Source organism: Phaseolus vulgaris, chromosome 6, assembly GCF_051622355.1.
Source record: "Phaseolus vulgaris cultivar YP4 chromosome 6, ASM5162235v1, whole genome shotgun sequence".
NCBI classification, from domain to species: domain Eukaryota; kingdom Viridiplantae; phylum Streptophyta; class Magnoliopsida; order Fabales; family Fabaceae; genus Phaseolus; species Phaseolus vulgaris.
Window position 1 is genome coordinate 21537428 of NC_143503.1, and position 23304 is coordinate 21560731.

General features: G+C 33.3%; 4 protein-coding genes across 5 annotated transcripts; all 4 read right to left on the reverse strand.

Annotated features, from left to right (window-relative positions):
• Nucleotides 1-4254: 4254 nt before the first annotated feature.
• Nucleotides 4255-12223, reverse strand: AT-HF (HIS HF). Its single transcript, XM_068638848.2, has 19 exons — nt 11875-12223; nt 11673-11755; nt 11490-11584; nt 10831-10934; nt 8893-9062; nt 8670-8784; nt 8104-8159; nt 7960-7998; nt 7752-7850; nt 7462-7524; nt 7327-7389; nt 7148-7230; nt 6904-7012; nt 6766-6819; nt 6428-6515; nt 5940-5977; nt 5531-5636; nt 4605-4771; nt 4255-4497 (listed from the first exon to the last, which is right to left on the reverse strand). Exons 1-19 carry the CDS (start codon nt 12020-12022, stop codon nt 4438-4440), a joined length of 1740 nt encoding a protein of 579 aa, XP_068494949.2. The 5' UTR covers nt 12023-12223; the 3' UTR covers nt 4255-4437.
• Nucleotides 12224-13301: 1078 nt separating this feature from the next.
• Nucleotides 13302-17139, reverse strand: LOC137831250 (Pentatricopeptide repeat (PPR) superfamily protein). 2 transcript variants are annotated; one of them, XM_090303354.1, is made up of 2 exons: nt 16265-17139; nt 13302-16124 (listed from the first exon to the last, which is right to left on the reverse strand). In XM_090303354.1, exon 2 carries the CDS (start codon nt 16007-16009, stop codon nt 13430-13432), a length of 2580 nt encoding a protein of 859 aa, XP_090159480.1. In that variant the 5' UTR covers nt 16010-16124; nt 16265-17139; the 3' UTR covers nt 13302-13429. The 2 variants fall into 2 exon arrangements, with proteins under 2 accessions (XP_090159480.1, XP_068494948.2); XM_068638847.2 differs by having other exon boundaries at nt 13302-17134.
• A 243-nt stretch (nt 17140-17382) lies between these two features.
• LOC150027283 (stigma-specific STIG1-like protein 1) lies at nt 17383-17942 on the reverse strand. The gene is made up of 2 exons (XM_090303355.1): nt 17837-17942; nt 17383-17793 (listed from the first exon to the last, which is right to left on the reverse strand). Exons 1-2 carry the CDS (start codon nt 17940-17942, stop codon nt 17513-17515), a joined length of 387 nt encoding a protein of 128 aa, XP_090159481.1. The 3' UTR covers nt 17383-17512.
• Nucleotides 17943-19613: 1671 nt separating this feature from the next.
• Nucleotides 19614-23304, reverse strand: LOC137831256 (GDP-L-galactose phosphorylase 1). Its single transcript, XM_068638852.2, has 7 exons — nt 22425-23304; nt 22052-22173; nt 21600-21659; nt 21256-21498; nt 20986-21171; nt 20605-20853; nt 19614-20224 (listed from the first exon to the last, which is right to left on the reverse strand). Exons 1-7 carry the CDS (start codon nt 22537-22539, stop codon nt 19895-19897), a joined length of 1305 nt encoding a protein of 434 aa, XP_068494953.2. The 5' UTR covers nt 22540-23304; the 3' UTR covers nt 19614-19894.

Sequence of the window (23304 nt, forward strand, 5' to 3'; positions counted from 1 at the left end):
TATGAATATAATATTAATAAATATTAATAATATAAATATAATATTAATAAATATTAATAATATGAATATAATTTATTTTATTATTATTATTAATTAATATTAATATGTATAAATTATATTAATGATAATAAGTATAATAAAAATAATAATATGACCATAAAATTTGTCTGATCTAGTGGTTAATGCTTTCTTGGTTATTAAAAGAATTTGGGTTCGAGTTCATGTGGGTTCGAGTTCGTATGTAGTTTTACATATTTTACATTCAGTTCATCTTTCTTTTCTCTCTATCCCAAATTTATTACTATATATAGTTGTTAAATAAATATAAGATAAAGTATAGGGTGTTAAAATAATTTTTTCCTAATTCTTCTGTCATATAGATTGGGTAGCCATATATTTCAGAGTTGATATTTTATCTATTTTAAGTGTTTAAAATGGAACTAAATTTTAAATTGACATTTTTTTTTTGCCAATTTAGTATAAATTGTTAAATACACTCTCTTTCCCATTCCATTAGCTAAAAGTACCTAAACTTACCACTATATGAAAAATATATATAAATTGTGCGACTATATTTTACTGGTAAATAACATTAAACTACTCGTTGATCACAAATAAGTTTTCACAAAAACATTTTGGAACCCTTTATTTTTCAAAAACTCTAAAGCATGCAAAGAAAGTAATCACAATAAACCTAATATCCTACATATTGAATCTGCAAAATATTTGTTGAAAGCAGATGAAAATGATTGAGCAGAAGAACGTGAAAGAATTAATGTGGATCCATATTTATGGAAACCATTATTCCAAGGCATCAAAATCACCTAACCATCATAAATATTCAGAATCATCATTTATATGATTGCAAATCATAACTCACCACCGAAAATGTAGGATATCTCTCTTTGCCTTTTTGCAAAAAGGAACAACATCTTTCAACCTACCAACTTAAATATCAACAAAATTAACTCATCTTTTTATTACAAAACGTCAATTAATATAATTCAAGTCTACGTATTATATTTTAATTTTTTTAAAACATTCATTGGAACTTGGTTTAATTTTTTTTTTTACAAAATATCAATTCAATAAGGTATTTTAAAAAATATTATAATTCGTTTTTTGTGTTGTTTTCCAATTAGATTTAGAATATTATGTTTAGTAATTTTTTTAATATTTTTTATTAATTTTTAATGCGTGGAAATAAAACTCCAAATCTTAGAGTACAACGCAAAAATGTATTATGATTATATATATCTAGGTTTTCAATTTTAAAATTATATTTTGTAAATAAGATGAAAGTAATTTTATGAGTGATTTTTAATTTACACAAAAAAAATTATATGTTGATTTTGGTTTGTGGTCGAGTCGAATTTGTCATATTTAGTAAGAAAAATTCTGAGAATATTTTACAGAAAGATTTGTAAGAAATGCTACGAAGCTTCATATAAATTTTTGTAAGTTTCACAATCGTAGAAAAAATATCGTTAAATATAAAAGTTTTTTAATAATAAATTCAAATGGAGTACTTTTAAATTTAATTTATTTAACAAAATATTAATTAATTTTGAACATTGGATCTTCCTTTATTAATTAATATTTCTTCTAGACATACATTGTAATTAAATAATTTAACATTTAATTTTTGGAATGAAAGATATTTTACGTATTATTATAGTTTTATGTAATTAATAATGGAAGACAAATAATGTGTGATGGTGATGATATACAACTAGGTTTTCAAATGTGTAACTAATCCCAGTTCGTACAAGGATTCAAAAATTGAAGCCATTGGTGTGGGATAAATCAAAATTAGTAATTGATCAAAATAAAGTTTAAGAGTTGGGAGTTGGATGATTAAACACCTATTTGAAGAGTTAAGACAAAATTAACAATACTCAATCATTCTATCCAATGAGGTTCTGCAAGATACAGAAAGAGAGGGTTTATTATGAAATAGAACACTGATTTGATATTTGTTAAACCAATGACAATGGATATAAGTGTACAAATTATTGTGTCTTATTAGTCTCTCTAGCTGATAACTCTTTCATGAATTCCAAAAGTGGCGGTTTCTTCTGCAATCCACGATGTTATGCAAATATCAAATTGTCCTGTTATTTTTTAAAAATCCTAAAATACATTTGAATTGTATTTATTTTTCTTGTATTAAGGATTATGGAATCCAGAAAAAAATTTCGGTAAAATTTCAGATCCACCAATCCCTAATTCAAAATATGCATTTCACATTCAAAAATCCATCATTCAAAAAAACATTCCGGATCCACCAATCCGTAACAGAAATATGCATTCCAGATTCATAAATCTGTAATTAAAAAAAAAAGCATTCCGGATCTACAAATCCGTAACAGAATTAGGCTTCCGGATTCAGCAATCCGAAAATCAATAATTTATGCAAAATTACTTCCAGAACACCCTCTAAAAAATATTCAGTTCTGGGTTGATGAATCCGTAGCACACTCCCAGATCCCTATTTCCGGTAACCACTGTGTCCTTTTTCAAATAAAAGATTAAGGCTAGTTTCAGAATTTAGAAAATTGTTGGGGTGCAGGAAGAAAAATGTAGGGGTGCAGGAAGAAGAAGCCTCCAAAATTTTAGGAAGATTGGTGGAAGGCTGTTTCTTCCTCATGCACCTCCATATATTCTTCTCTCACCTTCATAAATTTTTATATTTCCAAAAATGTCTCTACGTAATATTCCAGATTACGTAATTCAAAAGTCTTTTTTTAAATTCGTAATTAACTTTCAGATTATATAATTCGGAGGTCTATTTACAAATGCATGATTAGTTTCCAGATTATATAATTTAGAAGTCTTTTTTAGCTTTCGGATTATGTAATCTAGAAGTCTTTTTTCAAATGCGTGTCCGAATTACATAATCCAGAAACTACTATATGAGGGTGACATTAAAAGAATAAAAATGTATTTTCATATTTTGTATGGAGTGACAAAAGAACATATGGAGGTGCAGGAAGAAATAGTCTTAGTGGAAACTATAGATATGTTAACGTGATTAAACAGTGCTATATGCTTGTTGAGAGCCAATTTCTCCCTACACCTCCATGCTTTCTTCCTCCACCTCTATGGAAGATGTGAATTGATTTGTCCTTTTTTTCATTGACACTCTCTCCCTTTTTCTGGATTCTAAAATGTATTTCCAATTTTAGAATTCATAATACAATTTTGTATTTCGAATTTTAAAATTTGAAAGATACTTTATAGTTTCAAAAGGTATTTTCTGAGTTATAAAATGCATTTTGAATTCTAAAATTTAGAATACCAAATTCTATTTCAAATTTTAAAATTCAGAAGATATTTTCGATCCAAACTTTTATTACAAATTATAAAACTTTTATTACAAATTATAGAATTTTTATTACAAATTATAGAATTCGAAATGAATTTTCAAACTCATAAAATACTTTTTGAATTCGAACTTTAAAATTTAGAATACAATTTTGTATTATGAGTTTTAGAATTTGAAATGCATCTTCGAACACAAAAAATACTTTTCAAACTCTAAATAAAATTTGAAATATAATTCAAAAGTATTATGAATTATACAATTTGAAAATGAAAAATAAAAAAATCCTACACATTTTGTTCAAGGGTAATTTTGAAATTGAAAGATTTATGGAGGTGCAAGAAGAAAATATGGAGGATGGAGAAGAAATTGCCTTGTTGAGAACGTGCTTGATGCTTAATCTTCTGTTAAAAATAACTTGGGTAAAAATAATTAGGGGGATGTTTATGACAAAAGGAAGCTTGGAGCTTTCCAGTATAATATTTCTGAGACAAAAAATAAAATAAAGAAGAAATCATTTGAGTTTCTTTATAAATTAAAATCAACTTACACAAAAATTGAAGTAAGAACTTCAAAAAATTATATGGAATAACTTATACAAATTAATGACTGAAAATGGAAGAGTGCTGAAGTGAAGTAACATCAATGTACCAGTGTAGTTTAGTTGATAAATAGAGTTCCACACATTTTTATTTCTTCACAAAATAACAGATGTGGACTGAAGAAGACACTGTTAAGAGGAAATGATAAATTGTATTTATACACATAATTGACATTAGCTTTTGCTCTTGTACATATTTATTATTTGTTCTTATTCATAATTTTGTCTTTATTATTTCCACTTTGTTTCTTTTAAAAAAGAGACACTCATCAAATTTGTAGTTAATAAAATGATCAGACAAATGAAACAAACTTGTAATAACAAATGCTCAGAGAAAGTGCTGCACATGGTAAATCTATTTCTCTAAAAATATTACAAAGGTCTCATTGAAAATCTTTTGATGATCCAAAATTTTGACATTTTGAGAGTTTAGATTACACAAAAGTGATAACATACAAGGTCTGTTTATTAAGAAGTGCATCTAGAAAGTTTTACCACTAAATGAATATGATCAGATTCGGACTTCAATGCCTTCCTTCAACAAATGCTCTTTTACAGACTGAATAGGCACCTGCAATTAATGGAGATCTCAGCATCCAAACACAAGTCATAGAACACAGTTAACAAATCAAAATCATTCCAATCAGCATCAAGAAAATAATGAAACAGAAGTAATACCTCCTTCCTGTGAAAAATACCAGCAGCAAGAGCTGCTGATGCATTTGTTTTATTGAACACTTCAGAAAAGTGTGCAGGAGCACCAGCACCGCTACTAGCAATCACAGGGATACTTACAGCGTCTGATATCAACTTAATTAAATCTACATCAAATCCTTTCCCTTGACCTGAAAACATTGCAAAAAGTTAGAATAAAAGTAACAATTCATTGAATATATAGTCAAATTACACACAAAGTCTTCTGTTTTTTCCAATGGAAAATCGTTTATCAGAGGAAAATAATGGAAAGTACAAATAGGATGAGAATAAGAGATACAAAAATAAGAAAAATTTAGACATAAAGAACAAGAAATAATTAATGAATGCAACAAGACAGCCCTATCTCTTTCATATATATATATATGAAAAAAAATAGCAACTCATTAAAAACAACTTTAAGAATAAGTCAGAATAGAGGCCATAGCTAACAAGTTTAGAGTTAAGGTAAAGGGAACATATCTTATTTTAGTCCCCCAAAATTTGGAAGACTGAACTAGTAATGAGTCATGGAACTCTTGAAAAGAGTTAAGAGCCTAGATATGAACAAAGGAAAGTCATTTTTATCCACCTTTAGTGTGATTATATTGAAAATAAGAAAGTCAAATTTTTAAAATTGTTGATGAAGATGGTCTCGACAACAGTCAAAAGTCTGCAAATTATGAACAATTTTAAAGCTAATTTGAAGAAAAAAAACTGCTCTTACAAACAACAAAAGTGTTATCCCACTAAATGAGGTCAATTTCATGAATTACACAACCCCATTTGGCTTGGCTAAAGACCAAGTGTTCAAAGAAAAAATAAACTGCACTGAAGAAGAAAAATTAGAGTGCACTTGATAAAGAAAAAATATAGTGAAATATAGTTAAAGGATGCAAAATTATATTTACCATCGCAATCGATGCAATTAAGTAGTATTTCTCCAGCACCAAGCTCTTCAACTGCTTTTGCTAGTTCATAAGCACCAATTTGTCGGCCTTCTCGGCCTCCATTAACCTTACAATAAACATAAGTGTTGAGATGAGAAAAATACTTCAGGAAGTAAGTAATCAAATAACTATGTTCCATTCTTTCCCTTTAAAGAGATTCCAAGAGCTTCATCCATGAATATAAATCTCATGACAACCACTGACTAAAATATTTGGATGCATGGAAAGTGATTATTGTATCCCTTTTTTAGCCTCTTAAAGTTGTAACTCTAGTGTTATCCACTATTTGATTTTAGAATGTTTAAATGAAAACGAAACTAGGTTAAGAGACATGATAAAAAAATTAAACAAAGATAGAAAATAAACTTACTGTACATTGATACCATGCATACTCTTCTCCATTTGGACCTGAAACCAACATAAAATGGCTTTAGAATATTAAAATTTAAAATGTTTCACATAAGAGTGCATATTCTCTGTTTTACATCCAAAAATCTCTCTCAACTTGCTTATTTTAACTAATCAGAAATAGAAACTAATTACCCTACTGCAGTCTTCAGCAAATACTGTATACAGCACAATTTGTTAGAAGCAAACAGAATCTAATAACATATCCATGTTATTTAAGTGTTATACCAAAGAAAAATGGGTGAGGGGGAGGGGACAACAGAGTACAGATATACGAAGTTCCTACTTCAAAATCAAACAATTACTAGGGATAATTTTAGGACCACCTTAAAAGAGATCAAATCTGTCTCTTGCATATTTGACCACCCACATAGAAATTACAGTAAGAATTTAGATAATTCAGAGCAATAAAATACAAAATAAAGGAAAAGAAAACAGCAAGATCTTCACCTGGATTTGAAACCCTTACGGTCTTCAATTGCACATCATTAGGATCCTTTACATACACTCTGCGGGGATCAATACTAACAACCACTGCCTGCAAATTGAAAATTAATAGGAATAAACACTTCTAATTATTTGTGATGTGATTTTAACACTGCTACTATTTGTTATAAAACTTGAGCAATTTAATACACATTGAAAAACGTGATAAACATTTAGAAAAATTATGCTATAAAATGGGGCAAAAAGTGGTCTAAAGTTATATGTATGTTCAGGGATTCTCTAGTACACACAGGCACATGCATAGGAAAAAAGAGCAGACATGAAATCAGCTGTTAGCTAACCTGATTCCCATAAACTCTTGATATCTGCTCCAAGCTGGTCTGCCCAGTCTTTACCTAAATATGACAACCATAGAAACATCAGAAATGACAGATATTAGTGCATAGTAATAGAAACAAGCAATGGGTTGAGTTCTATACTCCGGTTCTTAAATATTCTTCTGCAGCATAAACTGCATCACTTCCAATAGAAATCTTATCAGCCCCAGACCTAAAGTATTCTGAAGCAACTTCCAAACTAGAATAGTACCTAAGAATATAATTAACCGAATGAAAAAGTTTTGAAAGTTCCAAGTGAACACAATGATAAAACTATAAACGTCTGGATAATTTTAATTGAAAAAAAATATATTGCAAGAAAGTCAATATAGATCAGTAATAATACCTTCCAGTTGAATCTGTGAAATCTCTAATTCCTCCCCCAACTGTTAAGGGTACAAAAACATTTTCTGATGTGTATCGCAATACCTATGAAGCATAAGGAGCATGAAACCACAGCAGATAGTGGATAAAATATAGTCTAGCACCAACTAAAACACTTCCATTTTGGCATATTTCACAAACCTGAAGCATGGGTAAATCACCAAGAGGGAAGTCGCGAAATCCAGTAATGTTTAGAAAGCTGACCTGCACCCAATCGTTAAGTTTAACAGGAAAGAACCTGTTTCATAACATTGAACAAAATTATCAAAAGCATACCTCATCAGCTCCATCTTTATAGTACTGTCCAGCAAGATCAACTGGCTTGCCAAGATTCCTTACCTAACAATTAAAATAGCTTCATAAGATAATACACATACAGGTTTACCCTTTAATACTAAATATTAACCCGGCAACGGGAAAAAACTAAAGTTTAGATGGTTCTTGTTCAACAATCAACTACACCTACAAGAAGTTGATATTGTATAGATGTCCAGTGTCTTGGCATATCTTCTATTTGAATTTTAAGCAAACTCGTAAAAGCAAAAAATAAGTATTATCTCTGATACCTCGTTCTCTTTTGTATGTTCTCTTACATCATACTGATCTCCTTTGGTTACAACAAGGTCCCCATTATCGTTTGCTCTCACATCAAGACAAGCAATCACCTTAATAAACAACGGCTTGTTAGAAAATGAACAGAGTGAATGCACCCAGGAGGCAGCCGAAAAATACATATTAATTAATTTAAAACATGAGGGCTTCCATGACTATTACCCTTTTTGCAAGTTTTAAAGCTTTTCCTTCACCAGGCTTCTGTCTTCAAGTAAATATTACAAATGATTAGTTACCATGTGTCGAAACAAAATTATTACAAAAGTAATGATACAGAAGAAGTGCATAGAAAGGTATAAAGGCCACCTTTGTCATGTTTGACTTTGGATTCAAGAATCTCCTCAAAATAGAGAGACCAACATCTGAGAATAATATTTCAGGAATCAGAGCAAGAATATGACAGCCGAAGAATGAAAAAAAAACATAGCATGTCATTTTACCTATATAAACAAATATATCACAGAAGAGTCACCGTATTCTCCCAAAAGAAGAGTGAAATTTGGAGAAATTCAAATTTCACAAAAGTATTCTACCAAAATCCATTAAAGATTCAAATGCAAATCCTATAAAAAAACAGAAAGAAAATTTTCAATCTGAATGGAATTAATTAGTTTCCTATTTCTTCCTTGAAAAAAAGTACTTTGCTATTTCTTTTTCAGTCTTTTCATTTCAATTATTTTTGTTAATCAATTGGAAACTAAGATCATCCTTCAAAATAATGTTGATTCAGAAATTTTAATTCTTTGCATGACGAGAGTCCAATTACAAGGTAATGAAGAACATAAATTCCAATAAAGATGACAGCCTCCATGATTTAGGGCTCTGCATATTAGAGAGAGAAATAAAGGATTGGAAAGTAAGATAAAACTTGCCTCCACTCTTCTCTGGGTGGAATTGAACTGCATGCACATTTCCTCTTCTAATAGATGCTATAAATTTGTCACCATAGTCACATGTGGAGGATATCCACTCATTATTGTCATCTGACTGAGAAGTTAAAAAAAACAGATTACTTAAATACTTTCATGAAAATAAGGAGTAAGAATATGACAACCAAAGCAACAAGGAGATTTTCAAAGAAAAGTGGAAACATACAGGCATGGCACGATAAGAGTGCACAAAATAGACATGGTGATTTCCAACATCATCCAAAATTCCTGAGTCCTTCGTGATTTGTAAAGCATTCCAGCCAATATGTGGTACTCTAAAACCATTTGATGAGTCAAATCGCCCAACAGTTCCAGGTATTAAGCCAAGACCTTTTACTGATTCACAAGCACATTTGTTCGTTCAATACTTAATTAAAAGTGTGAATAAAAAGGTAGTTTGGTCTTTCAGTACTCAGGAAAGTAAGCTTTCTGTTAAATAAGAGACTGTTGTCTCCATATGTCAGAAAAGCTTACCGAAAATTACTAAGGCTACAGATTCAAACAAATGACTCAATTCACTGAACTGTCTAGTCTAGATGGATTCTTTGTTACCCAGTTGTCCATGTTAGGAAATCAACATTCATGACTAAACAAAAAACATCTTAGGACGATGTACATTGTCCTTGCAAGTGCATAGCCAAACAACTTTGTGGGTGTATATATACTAAGTCAGTAAATATTTCAACATGCTACTAAATAAAAATACCATTTGCAGAAGCATGGCAGAAATTAAACACTAAAGAAATATGAAATGCACAAATACCAATATCTCCAAATCTTAGTGTTTTGGGTAAGTGTATGCTTGGGGGCTGGGGTTTGGAGAAAAGGGGGGCAAAGGGTAAAAATTTTAGTTGTAATAAATGTTGTTTAATTTGATAAGTTCTTAAAATAAATAAAAAATAAGATCCCAGATTAACAAAAACTTAATGTCCAAGTATTTTTATTTTTTAAATGTTATACTGCTACCTCTAAATAAATAAAAAATGTCCTCACTTCCCCTTCCATCCATAGCTTCACTACCAATCACACCCTTAAGAAAATGAACTACGACAATACAACCAGACAAAAACATTATCCCACTAAATGGGGTTAGAAAAATGGATTAATCAACAGTACTAGACTCCATAAAAAAAAACAAAATTTGATTGAAACTCTTACAAAATAGATTTTAAGGCTAACTCAACCTTACAAAACTAGTATATAAGATGATGTTTGTATCAACTTGTAATGTTTTAATTTATTATATCTTTAACTGAAGTGGAACCTCCAACACATCCTCTCACGTCAATGGCTGGACATCTCGGACGTACGATTAGATATTTGTGGATAGTCCAATAACAACTTGATAGTGGATGGTACAATTGGTCGAACAAACCTCATTAGGATAGACTCTAATACCATCTTAGGAAGTGAACTTTAAATTTAACTCAAGGTCTAACTTTTACAACTGAATCACCACAGACCATCATTGACCATACAGTTGTCCGTTATAATTTAACCTCTAAACAGACTAACTTCTGTCTTACTAAACTTGCTTTCCGTGAACTTTTCCTTACTCTTATTTTAATGAGGAAAAAAAAAATTGTTTCTATAGCTTATCTTCGTATCTCAAGCATCTCTTCTCATAAACTACGACTCTATCCGCTCAAAAAATATGCATCGGAATACTATTTCAACCAGAGTTAATCATAAGAAATTACATTATACAGTACACAATAAAAATAAGACCTGAAAATCATTGATTATCATCATCTAGGACTAGGACTCTATAAGCTCTAAAAATCATGCATTAAAACACTATTTCCACCTGAGTTAATTAAAACACTATTTCCACCTGAATTAATTATAAGAAAATCTTACATTACACGGTACAGAATAAAAATAACATATGAATGCAAAAGATTCTCCTCTCATTAGCATTGGCCTAATAAAAAAATTAAAATCAAGCATTTTTTCTTTAAGTGAAGTTTAATATTGATTAATTTAATTTCACATCTACATGGATGGAAACCTTGGCATCCATTATAATAATATTAAATTTAAAACAAATGTTCAAAGTTGAAGGAGTAAACATAACAAAAACTAAAGATGTGTTACGACTAACCTGGTCCATTCTCCTCACTGGATTCAAAAAGTAGTTGAAGTCCAAGACAAATCCCCAAAAATGGACGATCCTTTTCAATATATGAACATAATGCTTCATCCATTCTGCAAAATAAGTATGATCTAAATAAAACATTTGACTCAAGCTAAAATTCAGAGGGCAATCATTCAAAGATCAAAATTAAAAATTGCCTCAAAAGAACTTCAAATATATACATGACAATGCCTAGTTTATAATCCAACCCAAAAAATTCAGCAAAACTAAAGAGACGTTTTGCAATTCAAAAGGCACCTCTGACATACAAAATGAGTTTATTGTAACCATTACAGCAAAAGTCTAAAACAACCACAAGTCCCTCCAACTTAACATCCCCAGAATTTTAACCGACCATCGACTTAGCTATCAGTACACATTACTCATAAATTCCAATGTATAGTGTATTTATAGGAGTCTTGGTTCAACCCCTTTTCAGTGTACATTGTAAATTTTAATCAAGCAAAAGAGAATAAAGATCAACACTAGTATTGTCCTGTGATATCCTTCAATACCCCACCACTATAACCCAGCAGAAATATCTTACAACAGGCATATATCACTACAACTACTAAACCACAAAAGAAAAACATTTAAAAGGTAAACACATTCAAATAAATAAATACCCAGTTTTGCTTAACACCTCCATGGCAGCAGCAAATGCTCCAACCCCTGGAAAAACTAACTGTCTTGCATTCAAAATATCTTGCGGGGTTTGCACCTAGTAAAAAAAATTGCTTCAGATACAAAACCTCTCACACAAAAAACAATTAAAAAAATCTCATTATGTTATGATGCAAAAAGCTCACATCTTTGATTTCAAACCCGAGGAATCTGATTGCATTCCTGACACTCCGAACATTGCCAGCACCGTAATCAAGCAAAGTCACAACTGAAAAATCAAGAGAATCTGAGGGGTTGTTGTGGAACTAAACGAAGACCCAGAAACGAAAAAACAAAAAGGAGAGGACTTTTGCAAAAGGGTGTCTTCAGAAACCAGAGAGAACGAACCAGAATCCCCAGATGAGGAGGCACGAATTGAGAAGTTTTTATGTTTGGTATTGCCGAAACGGGGTAATCTCGGAGATGAGAGTGGCGTTTTGCGAAGAGAAAGAAGAGAGGAAGAGGAAGCAGAATAAGCAAATGACGGCGCCTCCATTGTTCTCGCTGTTGATTCTCTTCCAACGCAGACTCACAGACACGACACTGTATGTAGTGTTGTATTCTAAGCAATCAAGATTAATTACGGCGTCGTTTTATCGTCTCAGTCTAAATATGCTCCAAGTTCTGACAAGAAAGACAAACATATCACTTCACACAAACTATCATATTTTTTAGATATAAAATCTAATATGTTCATAATTGGTAAGAGTAATCTACAAAATAATATAGTATGAGCAGTTGTATGTAAATTTGTTTTTCTTATATTTTAATATTATTATTAATATATGTTTTTTGTGTTGCAATTTTTTTACTACAAATTTTCTTTAATTTTTATTATTTTATTTTAGGCTTACATTCGTTTTTGTTTATTCTGATTTTCACCTAAAATAAATTATAGTTTTCCCTATGTAATTTTTAAGTGTTTTATTTTTAGTCTTTACTTTAAATTAAGAATTTTTGTAAAGAGAAGTGATCATAAATATTAAAAAAAACATTTTAAAATTACAGAGATAAAAATCAAGTGCATCAATTAAAATTGGTATAAAGACAATAAAATAAATCATGCAGTGTTTCCAGTGTCTACAAAGTCAAACTGTGCACGTTTCTTTTTATTGAGAGGATCACTCCTGTCATGTATCTTTTCTTAAAATATCTATTTCTGTTTTTCTATGAACAATTTACTCTAATTTTAAAACACTATTACTTAAATATATTCTTAAATTTAATTTACTTTAGAATTTAAATATCAGTTGATAAGTATTAAATTGAAGGTTTCATTTTTTAGAAAAAATAATTGTTAACACGATTGTTTGCAATATTAACAAATCTTAATTTGGATTTTAATTTCAAATTTAAAATTTTACCATGCATCTTACTAAAAAAAGTGTTCTGATTTCTATAATTTCTCTGTCAATATTAAAAGTACTACATTTGTCTGTGTCAAAAATAAATAAATATACTTTTCTTACCAAAAAAGGTATAACATTTTTTAATAACTTGATAAACTTTCTTAAAAAAACACAATAAAGACTTCTTTTGTACCAAATGTACTTTTATAAAAAGAAATTAAAAAAATTGAAAATGAATTTACAAAGGGAATGTCTTGACAGGTACCTCCCATGATGAATTTGTTATTTTCCAAGAAGAAATATAGAATCAATACATGTTACATTGAAACTAAAGAAGTGTGTATCTTGAAGTTTACATGAAGTTCCAGATCCAAATATAGAAAGATGATTAGTCACTTTACAATTGGATTAGTACACTCAAAGTGATTAACAAACAGATCCTATTTATCTTTAATAAATTATGTTTTGCATAATAATTTTCCCAAAGACTGAAGTCCAAAAATGTACAGTACCTAAAAAATACAACCAACAAATATCCCTTTCACAACAGAAGGTCATTTCTTTTTAAGAAAACCACTTTTGGAAAGAAGTCTTGATAAAAAACCCTTTCCCCCATTATCAGTGTCCTTTGCTTTGGCACTGTTTAAGTTGCTTATGAGAGACCAATGTGTTTCAAAATCAGGCTGATAGCCATTTTCCTGCATGGCTTGCATGAGCTCTGATGCTTTCCTAAGATTTTTTTCCATGTGATAACTCTTTATTACAGTGCAATACATTTTTCTGGTTGGAGTTTCACCTCCATGACTCATCTCCACTAGAAATTGTTCTGCGAATTCTGTCTTGCCATCTTGGCAGGATCTATGGACAAGCATTTCCACTGTCTCAATTCTTGGTTTGAGATTCCAGTTGAACATCTCAGCATAAAAATTCATAGCTATGTCCAATTTATTCTCTGCACAAAATCCATGAATGAGAAAATCATAACTGGTGGAAATTGGAATGTTATGTTTCCTCAGCATTGTGTTCATGAGATGAACTGCCTTGTCCAGTCTTCCATGCTGGCAAAAACACCTGATAAGGTAATCATAATTGATATTATCAGGAATTAGAGATTCCTCTTCCATCCTGTCCAAGAAGGTTTCTGCTTCTTGTATCTTACCACTCAATAGAAGGCTTTCAACAATAGATGTTTGAATGGCAGAATCATGTATCCAGCCTCTTAATCTCATTTCTTGACTCAATTTCAGGGCTTTTTGCAGATCCCCAGCATCACACAGGCTGCGTATTGCCTTCCTCAAATTGTGGTTGCTTGGTTTGAATCCCTTCGAAATCATGATGGCAAGATAATTCATAGAACTAGATAAATCTTTACATTGCAAGAAACCATAGACAAGAAAGTTGAGACCAACTTCATCAAGTACAACTTTCTTCTCTTCCATTTCAGCTAGTATCTTATTAACAGCTAAACTATTTCCAGCTGACAAAAGATAGAATATGAGAATGTTGCATATGATTTGGCCATCAAGTACACATTGTGCAAGCATAAGGTTCTTTAAGCTCAGAGCAAACCGGACTCTACCTTTCCTACAAATTGATCGCACAACATTCCTGTAACTTACGAGGGATAGCTCCCAACCCTTTCTTATTGCAACACCAAGTAGTTCCCCCACTTTTCTCAAGTCATTAACTTGGCAGTGACCCTGAATAAGGATGTTACACAGTTCTTCGTCTGGACTAAACCCTTTAGATAACATATCACGGAACATAGCTTCAGCTTTCCCTATGCTCCCCATATTACAAAATCCACGTATCAATGCACAATCTATAGCATGAGAAAATGAATGATGCTCTTTCAAAAGTATATCTTTTAATGCAATAGCTTTGTCATATCTATGAGCCTTGCATAATCGAGGGATTAACAAGACTGAAATATCCAAACAAGGTGCCAAACATCTATCTAGCATATCATCCAATACTGTAAAGGCAAGAGAAAAGTTTCCCTCATTACATAAGCCCCTTATAAGATTATTATAACCAGTGTCATCCAAGATGAAACAAGGTTGTAGTTGTTTTAAAGCTACAAGTGCAATGTCCGTAAGACCCCTACTAGAAAGTACTTCCACAAATATATGGCATATATCTGACTTTAAGTTAGGGTGTGATGAAAGCATGATTTCAAGAAACCGTGATGCTTCCTTAAGCATTTTCTGATGGCAGATAAGAACCAGAAGACGTTTAAAATCCTCCAAACCTGGTAACCATTTATTTCTACATGCAACATCCCAATAAAAATTGAAGTCTTTCATGTTTCCTTTCTTACATAAAGTCATTAATATGGTAGTGTAAGTCTCATTCGTGACTTGAAATTTGTTTTGAAGCATTTCATCCAGTATAGTTTTCGCTTTGGACAGTAAGCCTTTCTTGCTGTATGCCTGTACAACCAAATTGAGAGTTTCTGGGTCAAGTTTATGGGCAGACCGCGGCAGTTTCTCCAAAAGGTTGGTCATTGATGTGGTTTGCGACCGAGATGAACAAAGTTGTCTCACTAACTTCGAGAATTCAGGCAACAACAATTCTTGTCCCCAACAAAGCATTTCTTCAACCAAAATCAATGCCTTTTTCAGGTTACCATTGCTACATTCCTTCCCCACAAATGAATTGAAGTTGGGTACCATGGACTCTTCAAGATCCAAAGTTATGTGTTTCTCATACTCATCAACATCTGTATCCAAATAGAGTCCATTTCCAACATTGTCAAAGAACTCCGTTTTCGAAAGTCTCCCATCATTGTCTCGTTTCAACTTCACACTTGAAGGGTCAAAGCCCAAAATCAGAAAAGCCTTGGAAATCGGATTCTCCATCAAAGAGAGCTTAATCAATCCAAGGCTCTCCATCTCAAGAATCAAATTTTTCACTTTATCAAACTGCCTGGACTTACAATACCCTGCCATAAGAACTCTGAAAGTCGAAACATCAGGCAGTGTCCCCCTCTCAATCATCTCATCAACGATGTCACGTGCAAGATCCGCCATACCTACCTTAATCAACCCACTTACAAGAGCATTGTAAGAATATATATGTGGCTCAAAGCTCTTTGATAGCATAGCTGATAAACAACTCAGTGCATTTCCCATCTTCCCGTTCCGACAACTCCAACCAATCAATATCCCGTAGGTTACTTCATCGGGACTAAAACCTAAACTCTCTAGCTCTTGCAAAAACAATCCTGCCCTTTCTACACCATAACTCCTACACAATGAATTCATAACTCGATTAGCAGCCTTCACACTAGGGACACACTTTATTTCAACATAGAAACTAACCAAATCTTTGAAGTCCCTCCTCTCACAATATCCAAACGCAATTTCATCAAAAACAAAACTACTAACCTCACAATTAAGAACCAACACCTTCTTCACCAAGTTCCTTGCTTCCTGAATCTTCCCACCAACGCAAAGCAGTACCATAACCATCTCCAGTGCTCTCAGTTCATCACCACTCAATGCTACACCCAAATCCACCAAATCAAAAGCCACCCTATATGCAAGATTCGTCCTCTTCACCTTCACCAACAGATCAACCAAAACACCATAACAATCCCTCGAAGGAATCTTCCCTCTAACCTTCATAAAATCATACACAAAGACACCCTTTTCCCATTCTCTCGCACCAGCATACCCTCTAATGAGATCGTCCAAAATTCCATCACTTTCCAACGTGAAAAGCAACTCCTCGGCTTCTTTGAACAACCCCACTTGAACGAGAAGCGAGGCCATGATCTCACGGGACTGTGAAAGGTGATTGAAGTCGAAACCCGCGTTCTTGAGAGCACCCCATTTGAAAATCTCCCACAAAGATCGAACCTTTTCGAGTGTTACGCGATGGGCTTGGAGAGCCTGCAATAGAAGCAGCACGTGCGAGGGGCCCAGCGCGGGGAGCCTCCAGCAAGTGCGAGTGGTTTCGGGAATCGCGAGGGAGAGCTCCAAGAGGTGGGATTTGAGAAAAGCGTTGGTGTCGAGAAGGTAAAGGTTGGGTGACGGAACGGATTGAAGGGTGATGGGAGCACACGAGAGAGAAGAAAAAAGGTGGCGGCGGTGACGGAGAGTGAAGTGAGAGAGGAGCATTCAATTATACAACTGCTCGCCACTGGTTGTGGCGGCGGCGGTGGTGGTGACCGTGGTGATGACAAGGTTGGGGAAGAGATATTGCTTATGATGTGACCAAGACATCTCAAATGTTGTAAAACTATTTTACATTTAAGATTGAAGACAATCTTTTGTTAATCAATAGAATTTTAATCGAATTTTAGTTTGATATTTCAATTTTTTCATAAAGAAAATAAACATTTTAAACATAATGTGTTATATGATCATTTATGTATTATAACAACAACAAGTGCTAACAACAAAGTATAATATCAAATCTTCTTACAATGTTTTTGTTCTAAAACAAACACATAATTGCTTCCATGTGTATATAACATAGGTATGACAGTTCTCCATGGCATGAAACATTTGGTAGATAATAAAACAAGATTCACATATAATCAATGAAACATGTCCCTTTCACTATACAAGTGGGAGATGAGAAAGTATAGGGTTCATGTTAGGTGGCTTTGGAAGGAATGGAGCATGTCCTTAAGCATAGCCACAAACACCGAAGGAGCACCGTACCCTGTAAGGACATCTATGTCCACACTTGCCACAGTTTGAAGAGCTGAAGTTTATGTTTCTACACAAACCTCTGCAGCATTGCCAATTGAAGGGACACCTGATCCCACACAACCCACAATTGTTTTTGTCAGAACTCACATTCACACAACGATTCCAACAACACAAACTTCTTCGTGGAAACTCCCCTTCACGGCACACCCATGGTCTCCTACCACAACCTGAACCTCCAACCTGAACCTCCTCCTCTCACATTATTTTTCACCCATGCTGAAGTTCTTGATGGCACACTAGTGGAACCATTTTGGTACAAAATGTTTGGTGCTGATTTTCCCTCCAATGGGATCAAAACCAACAAAATAAGAAATGTTGCAATTGCCAAAAAATTTATGGACATTATCTTCATCTTGAAAGTGTGATAAGAGGACTTGGATTCAAGAAGGTATATATATAGTTGTGCATTAAAATATTCGTTTTCATTAACGTAAAGCCACCTCACTTTATTTTATACATGTGGTTTTCATATTATTTTGGTTGAATCAAAGCCACCTCACTAACAAAACTCATGTTAATAGTGATTTTGATCTCTATAAAATACATATTTGTTCTTTCTTCTAGCAAATTGTGGAGATTCACGTTATCTCTTTGGCTTTTTAACAAATACCTTAGGTTTAACGTGAGTTTTGTTGTAGATGAGTCATTAAAATTGGGTAGTGTTGTGTACGAATTTAGGTCACGTTGGATGGGATCCCAATTCACGTGGGAAGGGCTATGTTTAGGAGTTTAAGAAGAATGAGAAATGAAAAAACAGAGAGTGGCATGAACTGTCACACTACTTTTTGGTCTCTATCAACAAATTAGGTCTAAGAAGTCATGAAAGAAAGGGTAGTTTAAACGTGAAAGCAAATTTAGTGGCTTAAAGATATGTTTAATTGGAAAGAATAGGGAAAAGGGGTACATATATATAATTTTTAAATTAGGATACTTACAAAATTCCATTTAGCAAAGAGATATATGCTTTCACTTGATAGCAACCCCCATCTTTCATGTATTATTGAGTAAATATGAGAAATAAAATAGAAGAAAATAAAATGAACAAAAAATTGATGTTATTTGGATGTAGAGAAACTAAGTGGATTTAAGTGAAAACTAATAAAAAAATTTGTAATATATTAGATTAATATGACTGAAAACAAAATTAATTAATATATATATTATTACTAATATGTCATTGTATTAATTTTTTTAGAATGTGTTAAATAGTAAATAATTTTTATGTTCAAAGTTTAGAATGAAATAAAAAATATAATTGGAGTATGGAAATAAATGTAATATTTTATAATTTATATTAACATATTAATTAATATGAATTTAAAATATTTGCATATTTAGATTAATATATTGGAAAATTAATTTGAAATTCAAACAGGTTTAAAAATATTTTATGTATAAATATACTTGAATTATATACTTATATTTTTAAATATAACATTAACCATAAATGAAATCATTTTAAAATTTATTTTAATTCAAGTAAGAGGATGATTTTAATATGATTAGATCCAAATAGAGGGTGAATGTTTTTAATATTAATGTAAATCTAAATTATAGGAAGAGGCGAAAAAGAATTGTCATTTTATTTATTAATTTTATATTTGTTATGTCATGTTTTGTTCTATAGAAAAAATGAAAAGGAGTAAAAGGGAAAGCCTTCACTTCATTCATTCTTCTCATTTGAAAACTTTTATCACTTCTCGTCTAAGGAGTTGTGTGACTAAAGTAAAGACAATAATACCCTTATTGAGGGTATTTATGCCCTTCTTTATGCATATTTTCTTTCTTTTATCTTATTTCTACCCAACCAAAAGGAATGAATAAACTTTATAATTTATCTTTCATTCTCTCTTGAAAAACAATTAAAAACTCATTTCTTTTTCCTCTCTTATCAACCAAAAATGAAACTCATGAGTCCTAGATACCAATTTCTCAAAAGGTGAAGCAAGAATAAATGCTACTCTCATACCTGACTATGCAGCACAACCAAAAGTGCAGTAACAATAGTAAAAGATGATAAAAGCTGTTCAAGTTATATAAAACCATAAAGTATGTCACATTATTCAACCACACACAAACACTAACAACTGAATAAGCTCAGAAGATTAGTTATTACATTGTATTTTTCTCACATAGACTACGAAGGACAATCAAGCACCATACTGCAAGTCCATATAATATAAAATAGCAACATCATAATTTTTTCAGGTCCATAAAACATGCATATAGTAACTGCTGTCACCACCATAGTAGAAGGGTATAGCAGCTTATATAGTCACTTCCACCAGAGCCATGTTAAAGGAGAACAAGGCATTTCTGTGAACCAACCACCATGGAAGGCTGGGTGCTTGGGCTAACAGCATCAACTTCCTCAGCACATTGAGGCTTGACATTCATATCAACAGATGCAATGGCCTGAAAAACAAGAGCAGTGACTTCCTCGTACCTCTCTTCAGAGAGGGAGACCTCGGCAAGAAGCCTCCAGGCGTTGGCTTCAGATGCCTCATCGTAGTCCTTCTTCCTCTTCAGCACCATGTGCCCACTAATTTCCCATACAGCAGGATTCACCTGGGTCTCCAGAAGCTCAGCACTCACTTCTCCAAGAGCTTGTTTCTCTGCATAACACTGTTTCACCATTTGCAATCTAGTAAGTTGCCATACATTTTAAGCTTAAACAGATTTCAGGGCAATATAACCTTTTTTCTCTATTGTGGTCCCTATAAAATTTTGTGTAGACGGTTTTAAAACCTTACATTACTCTTGTAGCTCTTGTAAAATTGCAAACTTTAGGTATAGGTCCCTCCCATATTGGAAAATATTCATTCTACCCTTTATTTAAGAACATCACTTAATTGTTAAGAGGACTAAAAATTGTAAAACAATTTTATAGGAACCAAAACCATAAAGCAGGTACAAAGAGAATAAACATATTTAAGCCAACATATTATATGAAGCAACTATGTAAATATGATTTTAGGGAGGAGGCGGGTTAAAGAGCAATTTACCTGTGGCAAGAGAAAGATTTGCCTTCCACAGTCTGAAATAAGTACATTGTAGGGCACGTTGTTGTGTTGAAGGCAGATGCAGGCTTCTGAAACAGCATTGGCTAAATTCTCTAATGTATGACCACCCTCGAAGACAAGGCCCCTGACTGGATAGTGTAACAGTTTAGATACTTTCACTCCACCACTCAATGTGGTAATTTTCCTGGTAGGGGCTTTCTCAATGGGAAAAGGCATAGCCAAGTAATACGCCTGAATTTGTCAAAATCACAAAACGTCAATATGATGAATACTGCTAAAACACTAGATAACAAATAGAACAACCCAAATATCAACATGGAGAATGTTGCAGTCATCTCAAGTTGATCACTGATCAACAAGTACCTGAAAGTGGAGATGGTTAATGGTTGCAAATGCACCCAAGCTGTTGTAACCCAACCTAAAATATGGATTCCCAGCTTCAACTGCCATTTGAAGTGCAAGCAAGAAGCTTTCATGGTCAATCCTTTGAGGTAAACACTCAAAAATCCGAGGAATCAGCAGCACATGCCCATATTCAATAGGACTCACCTGTTATAAAGATGCAGACAGGTTAAACAATTATTTTACTAAACTTTCGATCACAGACTGCAAAAAAAAAAATACAAAACTTACATTGATGGCAACAAAACTAGGAGAATTGTCAACATCAATTGGTGCATTTGGAGAGAATTGAGCTTCTCCATCATCGCTAGGCTCCAACTGAAAAAGGACCTCTTCTTGCCCAACTTTAGTGAAATTAAACTTGCTTTCATCAAAGGGCTGGAGGACCTTGTCAACACGGAACTCAGTTGGTCTCTTCTTGAGGTGGCGACCCTCATTAAGCTGAGCAATGAAACCATACTCCCCAGGAATCACCTAACCCAATAACCAACATATCAAACAACATGCATGCAAAAACCCAAACAAGCAAAACACATCTATAAAGTGAATCACACCAAATGGCATACAAATCAGACCTTGGTTTCGCAGGCTGTGACGTCATAACGGAATAGCCCTCTCTGCATGCGTTCTTCCCACTACACCACCAAACTCAAAATACTTCAAAAAATTATGAAACAACTACAAACAAGGAAAATAAAAATATGAAGCACAGCATCATGACCCAACTTAAACACAAATTAAAACGTTAGAAACATAATAACACAACTACAGCACAAATGAAACATCAAGCCTTCATAAAAAAAGGGCATAACATAATGACACACCTACAGTCCTACACACGAATAAAAACAGAACACCAAACCTTTACGCATACCATAATGACACATCTACACAGATTCAAACATCAATCCTTAAAATACTTAGGTCACATAACATTACGTACGACAAACCTACACGTACAAAGAAAAACACCAAACCTGAAAAAACTCAAAATCACACAAACAAAATAATCAGAATTCCTTAATACCTCCCCGAGGATAAGAGAGTCTAGAAACGCCACTGGGTAATGCTCCTTGCATCCAAGCAAAGGCAACTCCTTTCCACCGATCTTGTCCCCCCTCTTGCAAGCATATAAAGGCAGCCTCGCACCTGTTCACCAAAACACCACAGAAAAACACAAATGAGCAAAATCCAAAATCCAAAATCCATCAAACAGAACACATCATGGTTTTAAATTGAAGCCACAGTCACAGTTTCATCACAATCCTTAAGATTGCAGACAAATGCATCCCGAAATACCTAACTTCACGACTAAAAATCAAGATGATGGACCCTATTAGAAAGCCTTGCATCAAACGCCCAAGCCAGAAAATCCAAAACGTAAAAACGAAAATACCAACCTTGAATGCAACAACTTTTGAGGCAGTTCCGACCACATCCTTCGGCAGGAGACTCGTCTGATCCGTCCTTCTGATAATTGGAAACCACAGTGGGAACCCTCTTGATGCTCAACATTCTTGACCTCACCTAAACTAACAACTACCAGAGAAGAAGAACAACAAAAGCAACAAAAGGAAAGAAGAAACCCCTTTATTGAGAACTTTTGAAGGCGCTGTTTATATTACGTCTATTCCTACTAGATAATCCTAACAATTAAGAACTGAACCACCGCCGGCGAGGAAGAGGAGGTCAGAGGGGCTACCACCTTCGGAAGGAAGAGCACCACGCCCGCCGTGTGGCGAAGGGTTGCTCTCTCTCACACAACCCTTGCGACGGCCACAACGGGCATGTGAGAGCGAGTGGCGAACTCGTTGAATAGCCGTGATGTCTACAATGCTACAACCCCGGGTTTTAACCCCCACACACACCCCCGAAATTCCAAATCAAAATCAATCCCTCTCCTCTTTTTACTCCTTCTTCTCCCCTTTCTGCCGTTTCGCGTTAAACGGAGAAAAAGGTGACAGATTTGGGAACCCAATAGACCAAATTGCAAAACCCAGAAGGGAATTGGAGGGAAGTTGAGAGAGAAGAATGGTTTGGGTGGAGTTGTTGGCGGTGATGATGGAGAGGGTGAGGGTTGTTTTTGCTTTATATAGAGAGATAAAGAAAGAGAAAGATAAGAGATGAGAAATTGGTCTTGGGTGCAATTGTGGTGGTGGTGCCTTTGAATGTACCTTTTGATTAGGTATATACCCAATTATCATTAAATCAAGGTTTTGTGGCTTTCGGGGTAAGGGGGAACAACGGGCACGTTATTAACTTATTAACCAACACTCTTAT

Excerpts from the sequence above, each read along its gene's own strand:
- AT-HF (XM_068638848.2), bottom strand. The coding sequence starts at position 12,022 with ATGGAGGCGCCGTCATTTGCTTATTCTGCTTCCTCTTCCTCTCTTCTT. Across the intron at positions 6,820-6,903 it reads AAGAATATTTAAGAACCGGA|GTAAAGACTGGGCAGACCAG; the intron begins GTATAGAACTCA and ends TGTCATATTTAG. Across the intron at positions 6,516-6,765 it reads CAAGAGTTTATGGGAATCAG|GCAGTGGTTGTTAGTATTGA; the intron begins GTTAGCTAACAG and ends TTCAATTTGCAG.
- LOC137831256 (XM_068638852.2), bottom strand. The coding sequence starts at position 22,539 with ATGTTGAGCATCAAGAGGGTTCCCACTGTGGTTTCCAATTATCAGAAG. Across the intron at positions 21,660-22,051 it reads ACTCTCTTATCCTCGGGGAG|TGGGAAGAACGCATGCAGAG; the intron begins GTATTAAGGAAT and ends TTGGTGGTGTAG. Across the intron at positions 20,854-20,985 it reads TTAACCATCTCCACTTTCAG|GCGTATTACTTGGCTATGCC; the intron begins GTACTTGTTGAT and ends TGACAAATTCAG.
- LOC137831250 (XM_068638847.2), bottom strand. The coding sequence starts at position 16,999 with ATGCTCCTCTCTCACTTCACTCTCCGTCACCGCCGCCACCTTTTTTCT.
- LOC150027283 (XM_090303355.1), bottom strand. The coding sequence starts at position 17,942 with ATGTCCATAAATTTTTTGGCAATTGCAACATTTCTTATTTTGTTGGTT. Across the intron at positions 17,794-17,836 it reads GTACCAAAATGGTTCCACTA|AGGAGGAGGTTCAGGTTGGA; the intron begins GTGTGCCATCAA and ends AAATAATGTGAG.